At 40.8% G+C, this 24650-nt stretch overlaps 2 protein-coding genes across 2 annotated transcripts; both read right to left on the reverse strand.

Moving 5' to 3' along the window:
* Positions 1-685: 685 nt before the first annotated feature.
* Positions 686-12818, reverse strand: cratb (carnitine O-acetyltransferase b). The gene is made up of 15 exons (XM_074687549.1): positions 12437-12818; positions 11824-12051; positions 10750-10868; positions 8587-8640; positions 6038-6203; positions 5187-5361; positions 4729-4819; positions 4190-4277; positions 3997-4097; positions 3655-3774; positions 2729-2851; positions 2335-2470; positions 2166-2228; positions 1938-2075; positions 686-1821 (listed from the first exon to the last, which is right to left on the reverse strand). The coding sequence occupies exons 1-15, from the start codon at positions 12485-12487 to the stop codon at positions 1618-1620; spliced, it is 1857 nt and encodes a 618-aa protein (XP_074543650.1). The 5' UTR covers positions 12488-12818; the 3' UTR covers positions 686-1617.
* An 842-nt stretch (positions 12819-13660) lies between these two features.
* ppp1r18 (protein phosphatase 1, regulatory subunit 18) lies at positions 13661-23914 on the reverse strand. The gene is made up of 5 exons (XM_074687276.1): positions 23686-23914; positions 22619-23379; positions 19550-22492; positions 15915-16122; positions 13661-14709 (listed from the first exon to the last, which is right to left on the reverse strand). Exons 2-5 carry the CDS (start codon positions 23327-23329, stop codon positions 14690-14692), a joined length of 3882 nt encoding a protein of 1293 aa, XP_074543377.1. The 5' UTR covers positions 23330-23379; positions 23686-23914; the 3' UTR covers positions 13661-14689.
* Positions 23915-24650: the final 736 nt, after the last annotated feature.

Below are 24650 nucleotides of genomic sequence, written 5' to 3' on the forward strand. Positions count from 1 at the left end.
CAATTAGCTCACAATTATTTTCAATAAACGATAAAACCTTTTGTGTAATACACACAACAAATATGATTAAGTCAGCTTTAACACAGTTCTATGCCTCTCAACTTTTTTATTCATAAAAACTGGACACTGTAATCTCCCCTCAACTTTTGTTCTAAACAAATTTAAAATATTTGCTACTCAAAATCACCGAAAATAAGGGGAAAAAAACAACAAAAAAATATCCCCTAAAAGAATTCCCTAATTGAAATAATGAATTTCTTTTTTTTTGCACAATTTATTTTTTTTATTTATATATTCTGTATATTTATTTAATTTTTGCTCCCTCTGGCAATCTCTTTGTACATTGACTACTGAAACATGTCATAATTGTAATCTTTGCTTGTTTTGTACAAACAAAAAAAAGAAAGAAAATCAACCTTTTTGGGGTCATCTTAGATGTTAGAAAATGTAAAATTAAATATTTTATTTTTATACATAATAATGATGTATGATTATGATGAAGAATTGCAATTAATGAATTTATTATAAATATATTGTTTTACTGTATCTACTTTATCTGCATCTGAACAGAGAAAAGTCAGTTAAGTTCAAATCCTTCATTCACAACTGAAGCTATGAAGCTGAAAACAACTTTTCAGAGTCTTTATTCATGTCTCTCATGTATTTACATGTGTGTGTGATTCTTAACGTCTGAACTTAAAAAGATGTTACTGGTTGTTCATTTAATATTTGTTCACCTAATATTTAAGTGTTTTCTGTTTTTGTCTGTAGCTGAGGACTGAATCTTCCGGTAAAAACCCTGCAAGTTGGTTGTCTTTCCACAGCAGAGTGACTTTTGCAGGGATACTTGTGAATGCAAAACAAACAGCTCTGAGGTGTCTTTACCCCACCTTTGTTATGCTTCTTACACAATAAAAGCATTCAAACCATGGCTCACGTTAACAGGCTTTATTAACCAGTTCTGCAGGTAAGAGCAGACCAACAGACCTCAGTGAGAGGCCACAGCTTCTTCACATTCTTCTCGAAATCCATACAAGTGCTGCTCCCTCAAATAACCTCTTTTTTTTTTTAGCTTTTGGTCCATTACTCACATACATGCTACCCTGCAAGACCAAACATTTGTCAACACTGATGACAGTCCAATACAACAAAAATATATATTCATTCTCTAAGGCGGGTATTACAAAGGTTCCTGGTCGTTTCACGACTTAAAAAGGAGTGCAGTCAGTTCAAAAATAGATATATTTGGTTATTTCTGATTAATGACGGAGTGTCAAATTGGCTTTAACTTTTCACCCAGAAATGTAGTAGCATTAAATTCCTTTAAGTGCATCCGTTGTAACTATAAGCAGCTTCCTTGCGCAGCCGTTGCTAGAAAAAGAAAGCGATTAGTTGCTTTGTCAGAAGCTGTAAAAAAAGCATCAAAAGCACCTTAGAGACACAATGTTAAGCCTTTACCACGGTATCCGATTTCACTGCTCTGGTGAACACTGTGTTGCTGCACAAGAAAAGATCTGCAACAAAAATTAGCCTCATCAAGACTTCAACAAAAGTTTACGTCATGAAAACGGTCTTTTTCTCCGCAGAGCTGTAGAAAAGTGGGTTTATTGTGTAGCTCTACACAGTAGGCTGCAGCAGTTCCTGTAGCTGACACAGGGTGTCCCTCAGGGTGACGGCTAATGTCTCTGCATGCGTCTCCTCACAGCAGTTGAAGGCTGTGATGGAGAAGTGGACGTGATCAGCCTGCGGGTTGTAGCAAACGGCATAACCATCAGGAACGAGGGGCCCAAAACACATCACGCTGTCTGTGTTGGCTGGCACCTGGTGAAGCAAGAGAGGCAGAAACATTAGAAAACGATACAATAATGAGCGTGCATTGTAAAGCTCATGTTTCATACATTAAAAACAATCTCAAACTCAAACACTCAGACTCATACTTGTCCTGTGCGGAGCTTCCAGTGTGTTGCCAGGCCGTAAGCTGTGTCCATGAAGACTTTGGGGATGCTGAGTCCTTCCTCGATGGCCTGCAGCTTCAGCCCCAGCATGTGGCTCTCGATGCCGTGTCCTCTAAGTGCCTGGAGAACGTGGTAAAAAAAAGAAAAGTAGGTGACCATCAGTTAATACCAGATGACAACAGCAGCTGTAGAGATGATTTGGTTGTTCACCTGATCTGTCAGTGCTGAATATGCATCCGCAGCTTCCCTGAACAGCTGCACCTTCGCTTCCCGCTGTGACAAAAACAGAAAACAAACATAAACTAGTAGATAATGCATTCTTCTCCTCCAAGTCCAATCACCAAAGCAGATAACATGATTCCTCCAGGCTTTTCCTCACCGTTAAAGTAGGATCATCAAATGAGAGAATGAACTTGAGCGCCTGATTTGTGGGTGAGCGGACATATTCAGTCCTTCCTCCTCGAAACATCCGCTGAGAGACGATACCACAGGTAGTGCAGACCTCGTTGTGGACTCTGAAAACAAATAAAAGAGCAATGAAGACATAAAAGACCACAACTTTTAATCTTTCGCATTGTTTACGATGGTTGTGATCAAAACAGGGAGGAGTCTCAGAACACTCATGTCTACATGAACAAACTCATTTTCAGGTAAAACTTACCAGGTAGACTAAATGATAAATTAACTACAAAAAAAGTTCCTCAAGATGAACTTGACAGTCAGAAACATCAGAAAGGATGTTCTTCGTTTGAAATCTGAGTTTTGTGACTGACCTGTAGTAGGCGAGCTGCAGCGCCACCTGGATGAAGGAGTTGGGACTCATCTTGTGCCGCTTTATAAGCTCTTTGCCAAACTTCTTGAAGTTGAACACATTGACATCCAGATCATTGATCAGTCTATAAAACGAAACAGAAATGTATTTGCATTTCAAGATCTGCTTAGAGGCCCTTTTCTTGAACATTTGACCACAAGTATTGTCTCGTATGATGACAAAAGTTTATTGTTTCGACTAAACTTAGCACAAAAGTAAAGAAATTTGTGTTTGGAAGATTATTTCTAAAGAAAGCTGTGGTTGCACCCATGAAAAATGTGTCATATCTTCTCTGCCAATGCCAAACGGCTTATTCTGCTGTTGACTCTTGTTTAAAAATGCACAGGATTTCCGCTGGTCTAAGATTTTGTACCAAGAAGCATTATAATAATAAGATGTTAGTATAAAATGTTGGAGGACGGGTGTGATGTGGTTGCAGGAGGAGTGCTGCAGAGTTCTGGATGTATTGCAGTTTATGTCGGACTTTGGAAGATTTGCCATAAAAGATTGTCACTACAAAGAAATAATCCACCAAACACAAACTACCTTGATTTTTGTGCAGAATTAAAATTTTTACTTTGATGCCCCAGTTCCAAATAAATAAATCAATAAATAAACAAACAAAAATAAGCATAATCAAACACTTTTATCTTCTCAAAGCACAAGCTGGAAGCGAAAAAGAAAAAGTCTGTCTACACATGACGGCTCTGAGTTGAGTCAAGGTTACGCTCACACACAGAAGATAGACGTGTTTACACTCCTGTGGCCTCGCTTCACTTCACTTTTGTTAGATTTGGAGGCAAAGCAAACGCTAAGGTTTCTCTGTGCAGCGAGGCCGGTCTCCTGCTCAGCCTGCTCTTTGCTGATGAAATGAACTGAGGAGCTTACATGTCCAGGTTCTGCTTGGCCTGCTCGATGTCCCTCTTAATTTCCCGGTCGATGTGGAAGTAGAGCTTCTTGGGCATAGGCAGAGGGACCAAAGGAGCTCTCTTTGGGTCTGGCTGCTCACTGCAGTCAAGGAGACACACATATTAGTGGTAGATTAGTTTGCATTAAACACTTTTAGATTAATGCTAATGGAATTAAAAGTGTCTTATGTTTGGTTTGATGTGCTCTGTCAGACTGTATGGCAGCTTAGAAGGAAAAATTAAGTGAAAAACTAATTCCTACCATCTTAATATCTTAAAAAACACTGTTGCATCAGGATCATATCACCTCTCGCGCCCTCACCAGTAGTCCAGGATGTGATGCAGCAGCGTAGCTACGGGCGGACCCTCAGCTGTTGCTTGTTCGTACAGAAGACCCCACGAGCCGTCCTCGCCCACCACAAACTGCAAACAAACAATTTACCTCATCTATCCACTGAGTCCTAACCTTTTGTTACCTTTAAAGGTGGGTGTATTTAAATACTCCTGCTGCTCACCTGCAGCGTTTTGTCAAACCAGCGATTGCCGCTGTTGGAGAATGTCCCGCCTCCATGAAGGACCTGCGCTGCTTTGCGGCTGGCATACCTGCCAATCAGAGAAGAGAAAGAGTCAAAGAAAAATACAAACGTATATTAATATACAGCAGCTTTGTTTTTTAAACTGTTTTTTAAAACTTCAACAAGTAGTCCACTATAAGACATTTAAAAAAAACTCTTTTTGGACTATTTTACTTTTGGGTTAATCTTCCTTTTGCTTTAAAATTTAACAATTCCTACTTTTCCAGAGGTTTAAATCTGAGCATGCAACATTTTTTAACAAGAATCTGCTCAAAAGAAACAGACAGCAACATTTCAGCAGGAGGAAATGGCAATCGTACTTTGCTGCTCCAGACTGAACGTCAACAAACAGAACAATGATATCTGAACTCACACACATGGCTACCACACGTGCTGAGCTAACACTGAAATGTGCCTGTGTGTGTGTGTGTGTGTGTGTTAGTGTGCGTGCTTGTGTGTGTGTGTGTGTGTGTGTTTACTTCTCATCTGATATCCTCATGACCGGAGAGTCCAGACACAGGTTGAAAAGTCCTGACTCAATCATCCGCACTGATTCTTTGTTGAGTTTATCTGAGTCACACACAAAAATCACAGATACACACAAACAGCAAGGAAATAAACAAAGTAAGCACAACAGCAACGTTTAGTCACTTCCCATTATTTATAAACCAGACACACTTTGAAACACTGATGACAAGAGATTGACTGATATGATTTATTCAGGGCTGATACCAATTATTAGAGGTCAAGGTGGCCGATAACTGACGTGTGGAGCTGATATTTATTTGCAGTAAAAGTAAAAATATTGAATAATACAAATGACCAAACCAGTCTAAACTAATCCATAACACTAATCACTGAGAACACTGAGAAATAAAACTGTCAGAGAGGTGTCCGTTTTCACTAAAAGACAAAATATGTCTGAAGCCATTTTTACCTCTGAGCAGGCGGTTGTAGGCCTCTCCCCAGGTGTGGCGGTGCTCACTGGTCAGGATGCCCATCGGCTCTTTGTCCGTCTTCCAGGACTGAGAGCGGATCCTCAGCAGCTGCGCATGGATCTGACTCTCTGTCATGCGAGAGCCGTCGCTGTTGTAAACCTCCAGCTGGAAGAACTAGAGAAGAAAGAGGAAGCCATCTTTGTTACAACCACCCTCTGTAAAATGAGCTGATTTGAGAAGTGGGAGCAGTGGAGCAGTTTGTTGGTTTGGTGTCACTGAATCTGAACATTCCTTGACTCTGTGTTGTTTTTAACTCTTCAGTGATTAATGGGTGCTGAGTTCCAGCTGCATGTAGAAAATTAAACAGGATCTTTTCTCTTTCATGATTAATTCTGCTGCTGCAGCCAAAACAAATACAGCTAATCCAATGACATTTAACAGTGTGGTTAAAACAACCAGGGAATTAACCCATGAGTAGATCGAAAGAAAACCATGTGCAAGATTCCTTTCTTTCTCAGTGCTGCAGTTTAAGGCCAGTTCAACACAAATTTATCTTATTTTCATTTCTTAAACTTGAGTGATTCTGGTTTCCTTTGCTTGGAGAAAAACAAAGTGACAAAACAAAAGATAGAATGTGATTCTGAAAAGCAAATATGACAAACTGTGTTTTAAGAACAATCAGCTAATATTAGGGAAAAGTGCTATAAAATTTGATAAAAAGAATCACAAGTTTCACCTTTCAAGGTTCAGAATTTCAAAAGCTGGGTAAATCAATCAAAAGAAACTTTTTGGAGGACTATTTCCTTTAAGTTTTTTGACTGAGTAATTCCTGCTTTCTCTGTATGCTCACCTGGTAGTTCCTCACGACTGTGATGTGAGTTGGCGAGCGTCTGAAGTGCCCGTGGTGAGCAACGTAGTCGTGTTTGGGGCCGGGGATCCTGCAGGAGGAGAAGATGAGCGGGTAGAGCTCCATGCACAGAGGCTTCCCTCGCATGTACTCCACCGGCAGCTGGCCACTGACAGAGACAGAGAGAAATGCGTTTGTTAGTAGTTTTTCACAAGCTTTTTTCGCAGTGTAGATAATTTCCACAGGAACTTTAGCTTGGGGATGTTGAAAATGTTCAGGGGTTTTGTTGCCTTCAACTTGATTTCATCTTCTAAAACATTCCTTGGAAATAAAAAAATATCTCCATATCTACTTATATGAGGTTTTCAAAACTGACCTTAGTTAAAACAACATGATTTGATGCGAATTCAACTGTTTACAAGGGGTGAGTATTGGCGAAAACCTAACAATACTTGGGTCACGATACAATAATATCACATTACTATGAGACATTGTGATATTCTACACAGTTAACTAGTTGATTGAAAACAACTTTTCTATTTCATTGTGTTTGAAATAAAAATAGGCAGTTGCAGTTTTTCATACATACTCTTAACTTGAAAACAAAAAGTGCATCAAGTTTGTCTCTTAAACTACTGCGTCATTAAACAAATGTTGCAAAAATTTTATTGGGTTAAAGACATGGTCAGTTGGTAAAACTGATTAATGTTACTTGGTGCAACCAATGATACAAGTTGGTATGTCTGGAGAAATAAAATATTTCAAATGTACTCTGACATTTCATTCATTGTAAAGTTTATGGGCAACATACAGTGGAGTGGCTCTACGGCACCATCTACAGCAGTGGAGTTGCGGAAGACGTATTGTACTTCCAACTCACCTAAATTGTGATTTTTTTTTTAAACAAAAATATCTATATTAAGGGTTGAAATATTGACATCTTACCAAAAGTCAAAGTATTGTGATATGTTGCCGTATCAATACTGTTGACCATGGATCACATGTTTCAATCAACATTTAATTTAATTCAGTAATTGAATTTAGTAATTTAGTAATAAGTACCGAGGTTAATATTTCTGATGGTATGATTTAACTTAAAGTGTTGGACACACGCTTTTTTGAGGGTGCTGAGAGGACATATCTATCTCAATGACCTGAATCTTTTTTTGTTTTTGGTTTTTATCCTGTGAAAGAAACCATCAAAGTTCTAAAAACAGAAGGGCTCGGTTCAATTATAAAAGTTGAATCGGCATATTTGGTAGTATGTTGTTGCTTAAGACAAACATTTATGCAATATTCATGGAAGATCAACTCAGGTAGGGAAAATTCATTTATAATGTCATTTGGAAACATTGCATTGGACATGTTTCCTGCGTATTTGCTTATAAATATCAATGTTTCATATTTATACATATACATGACTAGGTAAATGTAGCTAAAGCCCCAAAAATTCCAAAAAAATCCCATGAAAAGTTTCCAACTTTGAAAAATCCCTGAATTTTGCAACACTACTGTTTATATAACTGAAGATCATATGATATTCAAAACTATCTTTGAATCTCTTTGGTCTTTTTCCATTCCTGAGTTGTGACGATGAATAAGACCAATAAAGTTGTTTTTCACAAGTTTTTATACGTAACAGAAGTTCAGCTTTCTTGTGCAACACATCTGAGCTAAGGCAAAAAAGTGTTTATGAGGTGGGTTTAACCCTTTGACTTGTAAATCCAACAAGCTGTGACTTAAATCAAAACAATAACTAACTTTATCATCCTATGAAATAAATTGTTGCTTTAAGCAGACTTACACTGAGTTTAAGACCTGTTTTATAAACCCAACCGGCAGTGGGCCAAAGAGTAAAAACAACAGCCACGCTACAGTCGTGTGCTGTTGGCTTGGCAGGTATAAAGTTACAGACAGTTCAGCAATTTATAGACACAGATTAACTTTATAGAGCAGAGACACACAGAGTGGTGCCAGCAAAGCTTTCAGCTCACACACCTGAAATAGAAGCTGTTGAAAGTGAGGGTAACACAGCAGAGTTAAGAGGATTACTGCAGCTCTTCAACAAAACATTTTATAGTTAATTAACAGCTCTAATGATCATAACAGTCAAATAATTTCACTGTGAAGAGATTACTTAAATCCTGAATTAGTATCGTATCCATTTCAACAAAGGAGTAGAGACAGTTTTATTCACGTCTGTATGAAAATAAAGGATTCTTTTCTTGGTGTGAAGTGAAGTACACAAAGTCTGAACTAGAGTTTAGAAAAACAATTCATTTATTTCAAGTTATATTTTTAATTAATATCTATTCATTTAATAAAATACTTCATTTTTAGCACTAACTGTTTTAAGTGCCAGGACTTCTCAAAAGAATGTACAAGAAGCACAAAATGTCTAAATTCTTATGATCTTAGTTATTTTTCTTTAATATGGCTCTAACACCAAAGTAACTACTGTGGTAACTACTTTCTTAAAATAATGCTGCTTTGGGATGCTAAAATAAAAAGACATATGTTTTTTTGTTTGCCACCACCTCTGTTGTACTTACGTATTGATTTTTGCTTTGAAGTCCAGAACTGCTGCAATTAATTTGGCCGCAAACCTACATGGAGACAAACATCATGTGGTTAAGCGCACCAATATGCAACACTGACAATTATACATACTCAACTACGCAATCACCTGCACATATGAGAAAAAGTGCGACATGTGATAACACTGTCGAACAATGTGATATTGACATGAAAAACTGGCTTTAAGTCACTTTCTGTCTCTGTGTTACGCAGAAGCTGTGTTTGCACAATTGTCCTGAATCCAAAATAAATCCAAAATAAATAAAGAAAGTTTTTTTTCTCCCTTTAAAATCAGACTAATACAGTTGAAGAGTTGCTGATGACTGGCTTGAGCTTCATCTGACTGCATTAAAGAGATTTGAAGCAAAGCCTCCATCCAGTAAGTTAGATGCAGAAAATCATTTTTCTTAATCACTGACATAAGTCCAGTCTTGTAATACTGAGGATGCTCATATTGCATTAGTAAGGACATGACACTTAATAGCATAGCCGTTAGGGATGCCCCGATATTACATTTCCACTTCCGATACGATACCGATACTGCAGCATTGAGTATTGGTCGATACCGATATTAATTCGATTTGATATCAGCATTAAACATGCATACTTTGATTACTTATTTTTATAGTACGTCTGTCATGTTAGAAAAGGCTTGATTAAGTGATATTATTCAAACAAAGAACAGAAGTCAGCAACAGCAGGTATGAGGAAAAACTGACCCATTTATTATTAACCAATGGGTAATAGAAACTGCTTGTATCGGAGTACTTATATCGGAGATTTCCGATACATTCAGATACGATACTGATACTTGTTTTTTTGCTGATATCAGACCGATATTCAATATCAATATTGGACTGGGACACCTCTAATAGCTGTAGTATGCACTTTGAGTGTAAAGCTTTACAAAAATTTCAGTTTGGTATATTTTGGTAGGGAATGGGTACCGAGTTAGAAAACTTTTATAGGTACAAATTCCGTCTGTGGTACCGAGGATCGGATTCACGTAAAACAAGGTACCATGTTAGGCTACCTTAACACATTACTGCGACTGTAAGAGAGTGGAAGAGTAGGTGTTTTTCCTTGCTGGGCATGAACACAGCATTGCAAGGTTATATATTAAAGAATAAATATGCTACATTAAAAAAATGAGATTTTATTATCAAACAAATTAATATTTATCAACATATAAACACACAAAATTACCAAAAATTGGTACTGCTGGAACAAGTTATTAAAAAATAGCTATATGCTGTGTTTTACTCAGTTTTTGGAGTTGCAGCAGCCTTTCTCTCCTGCTGCTCTGCACATGCATACACGTGCTACACGTGTGATATTCGCCCTCTCATCATGTCTGCTGTACCATTTTAGAACATGACTGCACCAAACCAAATCATTTTTTGATTTAAATTTGTGTACCTTTAAACTTAGATGGGTCTGCACACTCCTCTCAGACATTGTAAAGGAACACAGTACAAATTCAGATTAAATGCAGTTAAACTCGTGCCAATGAAAAATTTTGTAGATGGAGACGGAATCGCTTTAACCTCTGGTAGGACTCTGAGTTTGCTTTTTCAAACATGCAGGCCAGGATATTCCTTCTCAAGTTGTATCTAAAAATAGAAGTCAGCATGGTTTGTATCTGTGTACAAAACTTGTAGCCGTACTTTCTCTTGGTGGTACAAAGTTAGAGAGGAAAAAGCTGCAGAGGAGAGATCTATTTTCAAGTCTCTCCAGGTTTGTTTTGTTCTGTTTCTGTCCTCTCAAAAAGAAAACTATCTGAAGCCCGCTTTCAAGGCTGAAGAGATTCTTTGACCAGTGAAAAGGGGTCAGGTTTCGAGTCGTTAATTTGGACTGAGAATTAAACAGGCATGACTATCAAGATCATGTTTAAAGGGCACATGCATACTAAATGTCTCCACCAGTATAGCACAAAATACAAAGCTAGTTAGCGTGCAGGAATGGTTTCACCGTCTGCTCACCAAAAGAAATGTTTGGTTTACTATCAATGTCTAATGTTTTCTTCTGGAAGGTCAATTTAAACAGTTTTACAGGGTTCAATCAGGTGAATAAAAGAGGTTGTTACTCCCTCTTGTACGAGTTTTGTGGTGTAGTGTATTGAGTATTTGTTGACTCACACTAGTTGGCTCCTCCAGCCGTTGTAATCTCTCCTGGGCAGAGAGATGGCTGGGTTTGAGTGCACGGGCAGCGGCTGTCTGCTCTCCAAGTACGCCCACTGCACCCACCAGGGAGCGATCTGCAGGGGAGAAACAACACGACTTACAGTTGAGAAAACTTTGCCCAATTTATCACCTTTTCTAGTCTACGATTTATTTCAGAGACTTGTTGAAATTTCTCTACAACACTGTGTCCAAAGTTTACTCCTGTATCACACAGAAGCTTTGTTTGATTTTCAGTGCAATGACATAATTTCTTGCACACATTTGTCCTCTTAACTTTCTCATAATATGCAGTATTTATGTTAATGACACAGATAAAAGTTTTTTGTTTTCACAATAAGAGAAGTCTGGCATTAATTTCCTCATGCAACTCTGTAACCTTGAATCATAACCAAGTGACCTCTGTGCCCTGATATGGAGAGTTTAATACAGATAAGGCTCCACTTACTGATAATACTCTATTATTAAACACACAACAACCAATGGGTCATTCCCTGGAAGCTCTATTCCTTCACCTTTCTTTAACAATATTGCAATTTTTGTCTCTCATCTGTTACCGGGCTTTAGCTGCTTTATGATTATGCACACTTATGTGTTGAAATGCAAACTGTGCAGTGTTTTTTTTAAGAATGCATGCTCTTCTTTTCTTGTTTTTGCATTGTAAAATGTCTGATTAGTCTTAACAGATGCTTTCTAATCATTCATTTTGCTATCTTTCAGTGTGAGCAAAAGGGTATACAAGTGCTGGAACGCAAAAGAAAACAAATACACCAAACATTAACCCTGAGATTGCTCTTTGGGTCGGGCATCCGGTAACACTGACCCTGCATACCCTGCCACATGACAAGTACCTCATGCAACCCCAGTGTAAAAGTTTCAAACTATCATTTTAAAGGCTTTAAGACCCTAAATTCTGCTCTACCCACCCATGTGTGTCTCTCAAACACACCCCAGCAGCCTTATCTCCACTTTCAAAACACTGTAACACCTGTCACATTTCCCAGCCCTCGCACAGCACACACAAACACAAACCCAGTTCTTGGTGTGTCTGGCTCTCCTCTCCAGCCCGTCCTGCAGCTTAGCACCAAGGCCCCCTGGCCTGCCGAATTCATGCACCATCCTCCTGGTGTGGTTGATCTCATCAGGGGGCAGCAGGGGCTCCAGAGCCTTGAGGTAGCCCTGCAATGTCTGGGCAAGAGGGGGCACAGGCTGAGGGGGCACAGAGGAGGAGAAACAGCACAGCTCCTGCCTCACGGAAACCTGGAGAGAGGAGAAGACGCTTCAGGATTTCTGCTGGACTGAGTGATTTGCTTATCATGACAACTATTTTAGGGCATGATCAGCTCAAGTTAAACTTCTAAAGTGTGGGTCAATGCTAGATACAGTATCTCTGCATGTCAGCACAGTAAGATGACTTCCCATGAAAGTCTGAACAAGTGCCAAATAAAGCAAGGCACGACTAGGGCGTATCAAAATAGGAAGTGTGGAAATTATGATAGTAGAAACAGGATCAGCTGCCTATTAATCTCCCTCCAGCCCCTTTTCGAGGATAACTACACTGAGTGCAACGTTGTAAGCTACTTTGTTAGCACAGTGGCCTACAACAGAGTTTGACAGTTAACTCTTAAGACAGAAGACCACTCACCCGAGACAGCCATGATCTGCACGATCCCACGGGAAATGTCCTCAAAATCATTTTCCCTGTAATCAGTAATCCGCTCTGGTGTGCATTTGTTGGTCTAAAAACAGCTTTAACCCTGTATTTACATCAACTTTTGCACATTCGTCGAGGCGCGGAGCGTCCAAATGAAGCCCAGCCTTCCGTCTTCTTCACGGTGGGAGAATGTGGGAGCCTTCCTCATCGCGGGACGGATTGAAGTTCGGAAACGTGTGCATCCGTGGGGTAAAACAAACCACGCCAGGAAGCAAAATTCCGTTTTGGTCACGCCAAAACACGAGCATGTAGATTTTCACGTACTGAGTGAAGCTACAAGCCTGCACACGTGTTGACGTAAGAACTGTTTCCGTAAACAGCTACGTGACTCTTATCTTGATCTGCAGTACCGTACACTGCCACATGGTGTCGCTGCTACGCCTCAAGGTGGCGCTGAGAGTGGTCAAGCTTGATAAAGCAACTAACCAACAACAAAACTGTAAACAGAAGCGCTAATTTGGAAACATTTTACAGGAAATAAGATCAAAATTTTGATAAAATAATCAAGAATTTTATTCTAATTGTTTAAGCTGTCTTAAAAGCTACATAAAGTTAAGTTGCAGCTAAAGTTGGTGGTTGACCTATTTTTGCCAGGATAAAAGTACAAGACATATAAACTACAAAAATAAAATAAAAAACATAAAAAATATTATTATTATTATAAGTAATAATAATAATAATAATAATAATGATGATAATAATAATAATAATAATAATAATAATAATAATAATAATAATAATAATAATAATAATAATAATAATAAAAACCTTAATGAGCCAAAAAAACAAATCAGTAATGAACCGGTATGTATTTATAAATATTCAAAATAAAGCTTTATATATAGAATAAAAATTGGCTTATGTTGTACCTGTTAACATACAGTGCTTTGCTGTGTCTCAAAATTTGCATATAAAAATAAGAAGAAAACAGCTTTATTGTAATAATATATTAGTCTAAGTCTTTAAAAAAAATAGTATCCCCCCCAAAAAAAAAAAAAAAAAAAAAAAAATTAAAAAAAAATGAAAAAAAAAAAAAAAAAAAAAAAATCTTCAGATAAAACTGAAAAAGAACATACCTTTTTATTTGGAAAAACAAAGAAAAGACCAATGTGTTTTCAGAAATGTTTATTAGATTCTTTTCTCTGTGAAGCCAGCTTCTTAAACATAATAGAAAAAATAATTTTCATTATCTTTTACCAATCAAAACATTCATTTGTAAGAAATATTCGGTGTATGTTTTGTATCATAAAGTTAATACAACCAAGAATTAGAGAACTGCTGTGATATGATAAAGTTTGTCTGATAATTTTTGTTCTTTAGTCAGCTTTTTCTCAAAGACTCAGCTCTTCCCACAAACGAAAATAACACAATATTGCTTTCATTGCCATCCATTAAAGTGAACTGAACTGTTACCAGAGTTGTCATTGTGAACAGTAAGGCTCAATTAAACCCTACAAAACACACAGTCATCCTGCACACATTGCACCACCCCTGTGTCTGCAACATTTCACACAACACTCGCTGAGAGGTTTATTCCAAAAGGCTTCAGTCCACCAGAAAAGAAAGAAAGAAAGAAAGAAAGAAAGAAAGAAAGAAAGAAAGAAAGAAAGAAAGAAAGAAAGAAAGAAAGAAAAGAAAGAAAAAGAAAGACACATTTCTAGTCTTAAAAATTGATCTTCATATCATCTGTTTGGGCAGATCGAGCAGGCACATGAAATCAGATGATACAAACATCACTCTTCAGTGCTGAGGCAGTGCTTACTTAAATTTAGAAAATGACTGACACAATATAAACTATTCAATTTCCAATATTATCTCTAAAAATGAACTTATCATATTGCATAGACAAGTGATCCTTAATTGCCCAACAGGGCACACCTGAGGGTCTTTTATTGTGTACCATTCTAATACATTCACATTTGTCCTTCACTTTCCCTGAAAATATTACTACATGATATATCACCCAGTTAGCACAATCATGTCTCTTACTTTTAACTGCATAAACCAAACTTTACATTTCTCATTCATTCTGAAGCTATCTAAAACAAAAAAATCACAAATATCATAAACACTCAGCTTAACTCATTCAACAATAAAAACAAAACATAATAAACATCATGTAATTTTGTTAGACAAAATGATGGTGAACTCATCACATGGACAATTTGGCGATGTGACTGGCTTCTACCGAGGGCAAGATTCATCTGGAAGACAGAGAGATGGAGATAAATATTTATATTAGTATAACTTTATATTTTAATACTTTGAGGTGACATATCTACATTTCTGAGTTATTGTTTATGACATTATGAAGGCCATACATGCATGAACAATATTCCATTGGCTCTTTATAAGCACCAGTTTGAGCCAGTCTACATTTTCAGTCACTACATTTGTAACTTTTATGTTGAGGATGTTTTACAGTTTCATTACACTGAACTTGCAGACAAAATCAACTTATTATAAATCTTAAACATTTTACATGTATGTTGGGCATCATGCAAAAGCTGTTAGCTGTTCCTGGTTTGCGAATGGGTAAAAAAAGGAAACCTAACCACCTAATAATCAGTGTAAGTAATCACAAAGATGAATGTTTGTGAAAACCCAAAGAGACACTGGACCGTATAATGTAGTAAAAAGTACATATATGATAGCTCATTTGTTACTTATCACATTTAACCAATCCTTTCTAAAAGTGTTGCTAGCTAGCTTGTACCATAGTTAGCTACCATAGTTAGTTAGGGAGTGGTTGAGTGCTGATGCTAGCTAGCTGTTAGCAGATACAGCTAAAGTAGCCATCAAATGTATTTTCAAGTTTAATGGTCCTTATTGGGGAAATCATTCATGCTAATTAGCTTGCAGCTGGCTTGCTGACATTTTGCTAGGTATCAGTCAAAAAGTTAGCTAGCTAGCTCAGATATAATTTTTAACCCCTCTTTAGCTTCATACTGTTTCACTATATATATCCCAGAGATACCAGCAACGAATTTGAAGGTCACTGCAGAGAAAGTAAGAAAACTTCAGAAAGTTTTCGTCAGTGACTAAGGCTTTAGGCTAGCTTTGCATTCTTACTAAACTCAACTCCCTCCCTAATCCCCAATTCCACCAGTTTATTACTTTTATAAATCTATTATCATAGGGTATCATGACCACATAGTTATTTGGGGAAAATTCTCTTCAATTAAAAAAATGCACTGCTGTTGATAGGGACTGTTTTTAGAACTGAATTAGCCCAGTTCGTTGGATGGTTCAGGATCATTGTGCAAAAAACTACTGCAACAACTACAACAAATGATAATAATAAAGAAATAGAAAACTACCATCTACAGGCAAGTCTAGAGGAGGGATATTATTAAAAGCAAAATGTCTGGCTACATTTTACGTTTTCTGAGTAAGAGGTAAAACTGACCAACTCTTAGACCCCGTCCTGTTGAAATCCCCACACTCCTTGTGCTTTTTGACACCTCCACTTCTGCTTCCTCATCCTGCGCCTCCTCACCCTGCGGCCTCTCCGTCCTCCACAGGTCATGAGGGAAGGGGGTGCTCGCCAGCATGAAAGTTTCCGATGGGTACTCGCACAGCTGTTCCAGTTGATCCTCGTCGAAACATACCTTTCCCTAAAGACAAAGACACAAACAAAATGCCTTATAGATGAGTTATGTCCAATGACTTCAAATCCCCACCTGGAAGAACTTTAAGTAAGTTTCTGTTAAGAAAAATCAAACGATTCGTGATGTGTCTCTGCTGTCATCTACTGGTTGAAAAATAAATCTAAGGGTAAAAAATGGAGGTTGATTATCAGAAAAACACGAGACCAACCAGTGCAGCTAAACCAGGGGCCCAGATGCTGTCAGGGGCCCATGAAGGAAGAAATAAAAAGGTTTGCAGGATGAGTGTGTGGCCAGTTACCTGTAATGTTCGCCTTACATGGTGACAAAATCAGTTCTCTCAAGTGGCTGTGTGTGTCCAAGCGTGTGGCCTATCACCACGATGTTACTGCATTAGACTAAATCAGCGTCAATCCTTGCGACATAATCAAATTCAGATTTTTTGAGTGTTGTGAATCAGATTCAGAAAATATGAAAACCAAGGAAATCTAGCTCACAAGCAGTTTTAAACCCCCTGGTTTACACAGGTAAGGATAAAAGGATAAAAAGATTACTATGATTTAGGGTTTTTCTCTGATGTGTGCTTACACACTCAGATGTAAACACAGCTTTGAGGCTCTAAAGCGAGACTCAGACTCAGTGAGATGTTTGTAATCTGTCAGTGTAATGTTAACTGACAGCGTGAGGCTTAACACAGCAGAATTACTCTCTCTTTCTCTCTGTGATGTACTTACCGAACACTTAATGCACCAACTTTTGATTATTCAGGGAATGAATGCCATCAAATTATGAACCAACACCACATAGAGCAGATGAGGCAGGTTTTTTGTTTGCGTGTAGAAGACAAGAAAAGGGTTTGCAGTGTTTAGATCATCTCATCCTGGACTCCCTGATATTTGGATGAAGAGTGTTTACCCTGAAGACAGTTTGGTGTAAACAGACCAGACTGGGGACACACTGATCAGTCAGCCTCGAATAGTTCCTGTGTGTCTTGTAATAACAGCAACACGACTCTGAGGCCTTGACTTCTACCGTAGTTAGCGCTCTAAGAGGTGAAGACACAATTTTGTTGGCACTGAAACCAACGCCACATTGCAGACTCTCTACTGGTTACTGCTGCTTCACCCTAACAGTGTCTGTCTACAGAGAGTAAATAATAGCTCTGCATTAGAGAAGCTGGATAAATCATGGTGAGGCACAGGAGGCTAATCCTCCCTCCCTGAACCCGATTAACCAGAGCTAACGCAGCGGGACGGCAGAGGCAGAAACTTAAGGAGAGTACAGCATTGAAAGAGGCAGAAATTTCCAAATTTTGTTCACTATTTTTGCACATCTCAAACTAAACTAACATCATAGTTCAAGAGAATTTTTGCGAAGGCCTGTTTTTGAATGCAGATAAAAAATTCAAACTGGTAGAAAGAGGCAGAAATTTCCAAATTTTGTTCACTATTTTTGCACATCTCAAACTAAACTATCATAGTTCAAGAGAATTTTTGCGAAGGCCTGTTTTTGAATGCAGATAAAAAATTCAAACTGGTAGATTCAGAGAGATTTTTTCAATTTTAAATACGCAAATATGACAAAATGTATGTATTAGAGCCAAATTACATCCAGGAGAAGATGGGTTTGATAAAGTGATGGCTCAAGATGGAAACAGGAGAGGCAAAAGAGGATGAAGATGAGGAGCAACAAGGTCACCCCCCTCTGTGACAAGATGGTGTGGGTCAGATGGGGGAGGGAAGGAAGCCTGACGTCAGACAGTCTGAAGGGCATCACCGAGAAAGCGACAGGTGGTCAGAGAATCACTCGCTGCTGCTAAAAGAGGACTGCGCTTGTAGATAAATGTTTGTTTATCTCATTAGAAGTCACAGCAGTGGGTTGATTCAGAACTAGAGCTGTCACACAGAACAAGACCAGAGCTGGCGACAATAAACGAAGTTGCCCTGAACAAAAAAATAAAGTTCAAGGCTTCTTTGGTCATTTAAAAATGGAAACAGCGTCACTTCCTTGTGTCGATCTGTGTCTCTCATTTGGAGGAAGTAAAAAAAGCCTGAAACAAGGAAGTGAGCACAAACATGCGCCGCTCTGTCAGAACAAATAACAAGCTTTCATCCCCTCAGTATGACTGTCAAACTGTCAGCTTTCCGCCCTTCGCCGCTCTTGCTCTTTGTTGGCACTTTAAACCGGCATTGAGTTATTGTGGCGCCTTTCTGCAGCGCTCCGTCTCCTCTCCTTTTCCATTTTACCCACGTCAGGCTGAGAGCTGGCAGCCTGCTGTCAGTAGCGCTCAGTCATGCTGCAGAGGGTCAGCGTGGTCAGAAACTGTTTGCCAAGCCTCGGGTCTCACAACCAAGCCCCCGCTAGGAAAAAGCCGAGATGATACAAAGAGAGATCTGTCTGAGAGGACCGGAGGGCTGACTCGACAAAAAACAGCAGAATGGTGTGAGGGAACAAGGAGGAAGTCTGCAACAGGGGGAATAACCAGCAGGTTAACAATTGCTGCATGGAAAAAGTTTAATAACAGGTGCACGAAACGCAAAAATATATTTAATGGATGGCACCACGCAGGACAATCTGTCCATCCATCAGGTTTTTCCTTTATTACATAACACCTCGTTTCACTCACTCTTTCTCTAACAAGAACTGGATTCAGGCAAAGCTGAGAAAAGAGGAAATAGAAAGTCCTACTTTGAACTTTGACTTCCCCAGAAGTTTGAGTTGTTGGCGTTCAAACTGATTACTGTAAGTATCAGGGTGGTTCAGCATGCCTTCACATAGACAAGTGCGTGATGGTGGGTAGACAGACGACGCACAAAAAAAGAGAAACCTGCACTGCCTCTGTGGTCCTACTTCTACTTTTCTGTCTCAGCTGAACTCTTTCAGTCTGCGGACCACGTTTCATTACAACAACGACCTTTCAGGCACATTAATTTGAAGCAGTTGGTTTCACTCTCCTGTAGTGTTATAGGCCAGTAGAAAACCTTAAACATTCAAATGTATGCTCTTCTTCTGTTGTTATCACAGCTTTGGTTAAAATCTGTGAGGTGGCATCGTCACTTTAAGCTAAAAGTCAACAGAGAATTCACCCACACAAGCAAGTGGCAAAGCAGATAACGCCAGGATATTATGGTTAAGAATCAAGATGTCGTGCTTAATAAGGCTTTAACCAGCTTAGGTCGGTCTCTGTGATCGCACTTCTCAATCAAAGGGGATGTTCTCCCAGTGAAAGGGGAATCTGCATGACAACGAGAGGCCACAGGGCAGCTGACTGAGGTGATGCACTCCGGCCCACAAACAGGGGGGACAGTCACTTGCTAAGCGCCGTTTTGAAACAAGGATCTTTCAGTTTGTCACTATTTAAACATTGGAGCCAAAGTTTGGTGATTTCCTAAGATAGCTTCAGTCAAAGGGAGATAAAATCACAATTCCCACTCACCCTTTTTGGGGTTCCTCTGATCTTGACCAGACACGACTTATCCAGATTCTGATATCCACCAATCACCTCGATCTCCTCCACCGTGGGGAACTTCTTTTTCCCTGGCTCAGCTGTTGTGGCAGTGGACCCGGCTGTGGTGGTGGTAGTGGTGGTGGGCCCAGCCGTGGACCCTGTCACCTGGGCAGGTTTTCTTGGAGATATTGTGATGGTAGCACCTCTCTTCACTTGGCCACCTGAGGCACTCCTGATGGAGAAGAGCGTTGGAGACGGGGTGGTTACCGGAGAGACACCAGGAGACAGGGTAGACGATGGGGAGGAGGCCAGAGTCGAGGTGCAGTTAGAGGGTTTGAGGGTGTTGTCCGGGGATTGGCTCCTGGGAAGTGACGAGTTGATGGTTATGGTTTGGCTGGATGGTTTGAGCCGAGATGTTGGAGAACAAGCCCGCTGAGGCGACACTGATGTATCCTGTTCTTTCTCCTGGGTCTTTGCATTGTCTTTTAGCAGGTGTTTCAACACGCCTCTTGAGCTTTGCTGCCCTTTTGGAGGATTATTCGCTGTCGTGGAAGACTTCAGCGCTTCCTGTTCTTTCAGCTGAAACTGCTCTATCTGTTGTTGGATTGTCTGAACCCCACAGCTGTCGTCACCAGGTAACTCTTTGCTGTCTGATTGCTGTGCGTTTGACATGAGCGGCTTTACTTTCACGAGGTGCACTGGAGAGATCTCTACAGTCCTCTCCCTTAGGCACAAGGCTGACCTTGATCCGACTGCTTCCAGGTTGTAGATCCGGCTCATGGCTGTGAGAGAGTTTGGATGAGGTGACAAAGATGAGAGTCCAGAATCCAGAGGTGATGTGTAATCCTCTTCTTTCCCTTCAGAGAGCTCCTTCTCCTCGTCTTTCCTCTCTCTTTCTTTGCTCTCCGGTTCGCTCCTGTGGTGCCTCAGCTGTTCCTCAACATGTTTTAAGGGTTCGTCCTCATCTTCAGCTGCCTTGAGGTTGTCGGAGATACCTCCAGTGGAAGCAGTGGCATACCCGCTTGTGACTTCCTCTCCTCTGACAGCTTGTGAGTGTGGGACAGAAACAGGAAGTTGAGGGCTGGTTTTCAACACACCGGCTTCCTGTTTGACGTCAGATGCCGTCATGGATGTCTGCGCCGCTGCATTTTCCTGTCCCTTCTCTGCTTCGACAGGCCTCTTCCGCACACAAGCTGCAGCTTCCCTCTCTTTCTCGATGTCGATACTGTCCCCTGCAGTCGTCTCCGTGTCTTCACCTCCACCTCCATCGTCTGCTGCTTTCTGTCTCAGCGCCTCCAGCTCTCTTTGTCTGATTTTTTCTCGCAGGGACTCGATGCGGCTGAGGGGTTTCCCGATCCTCCAGCTGTCCCTCCTCTCAACTCCTCTACCTGCCTCCTCATCACCTTGACCCTCATTCTTCTTTTTCTCCTCCATCTCTTGAGCAACATAAAACACACTCCTGGGGATCTGAATCTCAAGGGGACCTGGAGAGATCGCCATGGGTGGAATCCTTTTAGCAGATCTGGGGACTGAACCCTCGGATTCATTATCACTGAATGTTTGCCCCTCCTGTTTGGAAGCCCTTTCTCCTTTCTCGCTGTGATAAACAGTCGTGTCTCCTATCTTTTCTATCTTGCTGATCAGCTCCTCTGTTTGTTTGGACAGAACATTGTGGGAAAGATAAGATGCTTGTGATCCGCTCCACTCCATCCCTGTCTGGACGTCTCTCGCCTTGTCTGAAACAGCACAGAGCAGACTCGAGCACTCTTTAAAAGCTGATTCATGTCTGTACTGAGCGTGACCTGGACCCGGGAGCTCTGCATGACTTTTTTGCTCACTTTCAGTTTGGATCGTGCTTTCACATCCCTCGTCTCTCGGATATTCTGACACCTTCTCAGTTTGTCTTTCCGTTTCTGGATCTTTTTCAAGACTCGGCCCTCTGTCTGAACTTTTTTGACCTGTGAGTTGCTTCGTGTCTCTGTCAGCTCTTGCTTTCCCATCCTGCCTGATTGGTACTCTCCTAGCAAACGAGATCCCCTCTGTGTTTTTGACAGAAGCCACGGTGAACCCTTGATCTCCATCTGCATCACCGTCCTTTTCTGCAGCTCTCGAGTCAAAGAGCTCCACTTTCTTGGCCTCACTCCTGTGCTTTAAGTGGCCTTCTGAGTTCTTCTGTGAGGGTCCCTTTTCCTCTTTATTCTTAAAATGCCTGTCCTTGTCTTTTTTACGCTTGTCTTTATCTGAAAATCGTGCATATCCCAGTTTGATCTCTTTCCCGGTTAAGTCGACCCACGCTGGCATGCTCTTGTCTGAATGTATCCTATCACGGGTTTTCCTCTCATAGTAATGCCCGTCCTCATCCAAACCGTTCTCCTTAGCAGAAATAACACGATCAGAAAAGCTAAAGGAGCGTTTCGGCACACCTTTCAACAAACTGTCACGTCCGCCTGCCTTCCTCTCCTCAGACTGCTGGTCGTCTTCGTCTGACAGTTTTCTTCTCCCAGGCCGGAGGAAATTATCTGAGCTTTTAGATCGAGACGGCGGCTTCGGATGCTCTCCGAATTTACTCAGCAGCTGGCTGACCCTTCCTCCTCTTTCAACAAACACGTTCTCATCTGCACAGTCTTTCCTGTCATCTTTGATCACAGCAGCCTGCCCCCACGGTCTCTCTTTCTCTTTTTCTCGTAGCCAGGACATGTCTGTTCTGAACTCCCGGCACATGCTCTCCCGTCTTGCATCCACACCACCCTTCATCTCCCCGTCCTCTCTGCCTGAACTCTTCCCCCCTCCTCCTCCTCCTCCTCCTCCTGGACTCCTCTCTTCAGGGCCCGCTGTAGGCTTTATGATGAGAACCTCAGATGCTCGGATCTCAGTGACACATCCTCCTCCTGACAGGATCTCCCTCAGGTTCATCTTCATCCCTCTCTTGCCCTGGTGGTCCTCCTCAGGTCTTTCACTCTCTGCCTCCCTCCATCTGCCCCTCCTCTCCTCTAAGCCTTTCCTCTCCTGCTCAATGATGATGATGTTGTCAGCTCGGATGGTTCGAAGACATGGCACATCTGCTTCTGTTTCCTCTTTTCGAGCTTTGAGTGATTCTTGTTCCTTAGTTTGATCTTTCCCCGACTCTTTCCACTGACTTTTATCTTTCTCCCATGCTTCTCTGGTCTTCTCCTGCTCTCTTCCCTGACTCCTGTCCCGGCTCCTGTCTCTCTCCCGTCCCTCACTTAAATCTCTGAATCTCTCTATTTTTAGCTCTATATCTCTTCCTCTACCTGACTCTCCTTCTTGACTCTTGGGGCTTGTTTTCTCTTTCTCCTTCTCCTTGACGTCTGGGTCCACCACGGCTTCTGAATCCCTCCCCTTCCTCTTTGCGCTCTGAGTGCGAATGAAGGGGTTTTCATGGAGAGGAACTATAGTCTCTACAGACACCTGACTCAGAGTTTTGATGTCTGCATCCAGCCACTGTGTAGGATCTGGACTCAGTGATAGCTCACTCCCAAAATTGACTGTTATGAAGCTGTCTGTGTCACTCAGAAATTCAGTGGGAGACCTGGGCTCCACCTGCAGCAGACAGGCGTCTCTGTCCTTTTCCTTGTCACCAGAACTGTCCTGCTTCGCCTTCCTCCTCTGGATGATCCCCCGCTTCCAGGCAGGCATGCTGGCAAACTTCGCCTCCTCCTCTTTCTCCCTCCTCTCGCGCTCCTCCTCCTCTCTCCTCTTTTTCTCCAGCAGGAGTTGCTTCCATTCCGGCAGAGAGGAGACAGACATAACAGAAATAGATTTCGGACAAGACGGTCTGTAGAGCCCCTGAGAATCGTCTGCAAATGAGGAAATTTAAGATGCATTAGTTCTCTCTTGAAAACAATTCAACTAAAAAGACATATTACAGTGAAAACACATTAACTCTGCGTTTATAACTGCATTTTTTAAAATTGTTTTGAAAATACTTCATAGCTTAAGTTAGGATATAAATCAGGTTGGGTGTTGAGGACACTAACTTGTAGCTTTTACCTGGCGGTCTCCCTTACACAAACATCACAAACTCTATCAAATAAGTTTGCATTACATTGTGAATATCTCTCTTTATCACAGCTAAACATTTTTAATTGTGAAATTAAACTCACCTAAAGCCAAGCTTTTAACAAGATCCCACTATTCGCCTCGACGTCACTGTTGTCATCTCCACTTTGTGCGTCTTTGGCTGTGCGTAATGCTCCCCAATCCTCGGCGAAAAAAACCTATTTCGCAACAAGCTAACAGATTAATCTACCTTGTCAAGACAAGCTGACTTCAAACCCCTTTGCTATCCAGTCAGCACTGCCTGAGAGAGCAGCAGCAGAGATGGAAAACACCTCGGTCGTCGGGATAGTAGTAAATATTTCCAGCCTCAGAGCGGCAGCACTGTAATCCGATAATTACATTAAATTCCGTCAGGAGAGTTTAGTGGCACACACCATATTGTCGAGCCTAAGAAAAGGCGTCTAAAGCACACAGCCGTCTGCCCGGGCACCACCACCACCACCCCACCCCCCTCCAGCCCCCTCCCTCGTCTCATCCCTCCGTCCCGCTGCTAATTAGAAAGAGGTGGAGGTGGAGAAACGTGCGATGATGTCAGAGCTGGAGGCTACCTGTTCAACCTCCTTCATCTGGCGTGATAAGATTATGCCTTTAAACATAGAAACACTTCCCTTGCCCTCCTGTTATAAAACCTTCATTTAAAAAAAAAAAAAAAAGATTAAAAAGCAGGAGTCTCGTACTTCATCGCTTTTGCTAGCTTGGTGTGCCTTAAAAACTAGCAAACTATGCTTGTTAGGGGCTGAAGAAGCAGGGGCGTGTCTAGGCCGTGTTGGCTGGGGTGGCCCTGCCAAGCTACTGACTTACAGAAAATACATTGAGTAAGACCAGCATTCATTTACCTTTCTTTTTGACTACTGACAGTCAGACTTATTAATCAATAAGTTTAAGTGTTGATGATGAAGAATAGCCAATGCTTTTGCTAGTGCTAATGGGGATCTTAATAAAGAAAGAAAGAAAGAAAGAAAGAATCAATATCAATTAAGACATGTAAAGCACTTTGTGCTACTTTTTT

This window comes from Halichoeres trimaculatus, unplaced genomic scaffold (assembly GCF_033239565.1).
Source record: "Halichoeres trimaculatus isolate MK-OKI-2021-1 unplaced genomic scaffold, fHalTri1.1 fHalTri1_scaffold_14, whole genome shotgun sequence".
In the NCBI taxonomy this organism is placed as follows: domain Eukaryota; kingdom Metazoa; phylum Chordata; class Actinopteri; order Labriformes; family Labridae; genus Halichoeres; species Halichoeres trimaculatus.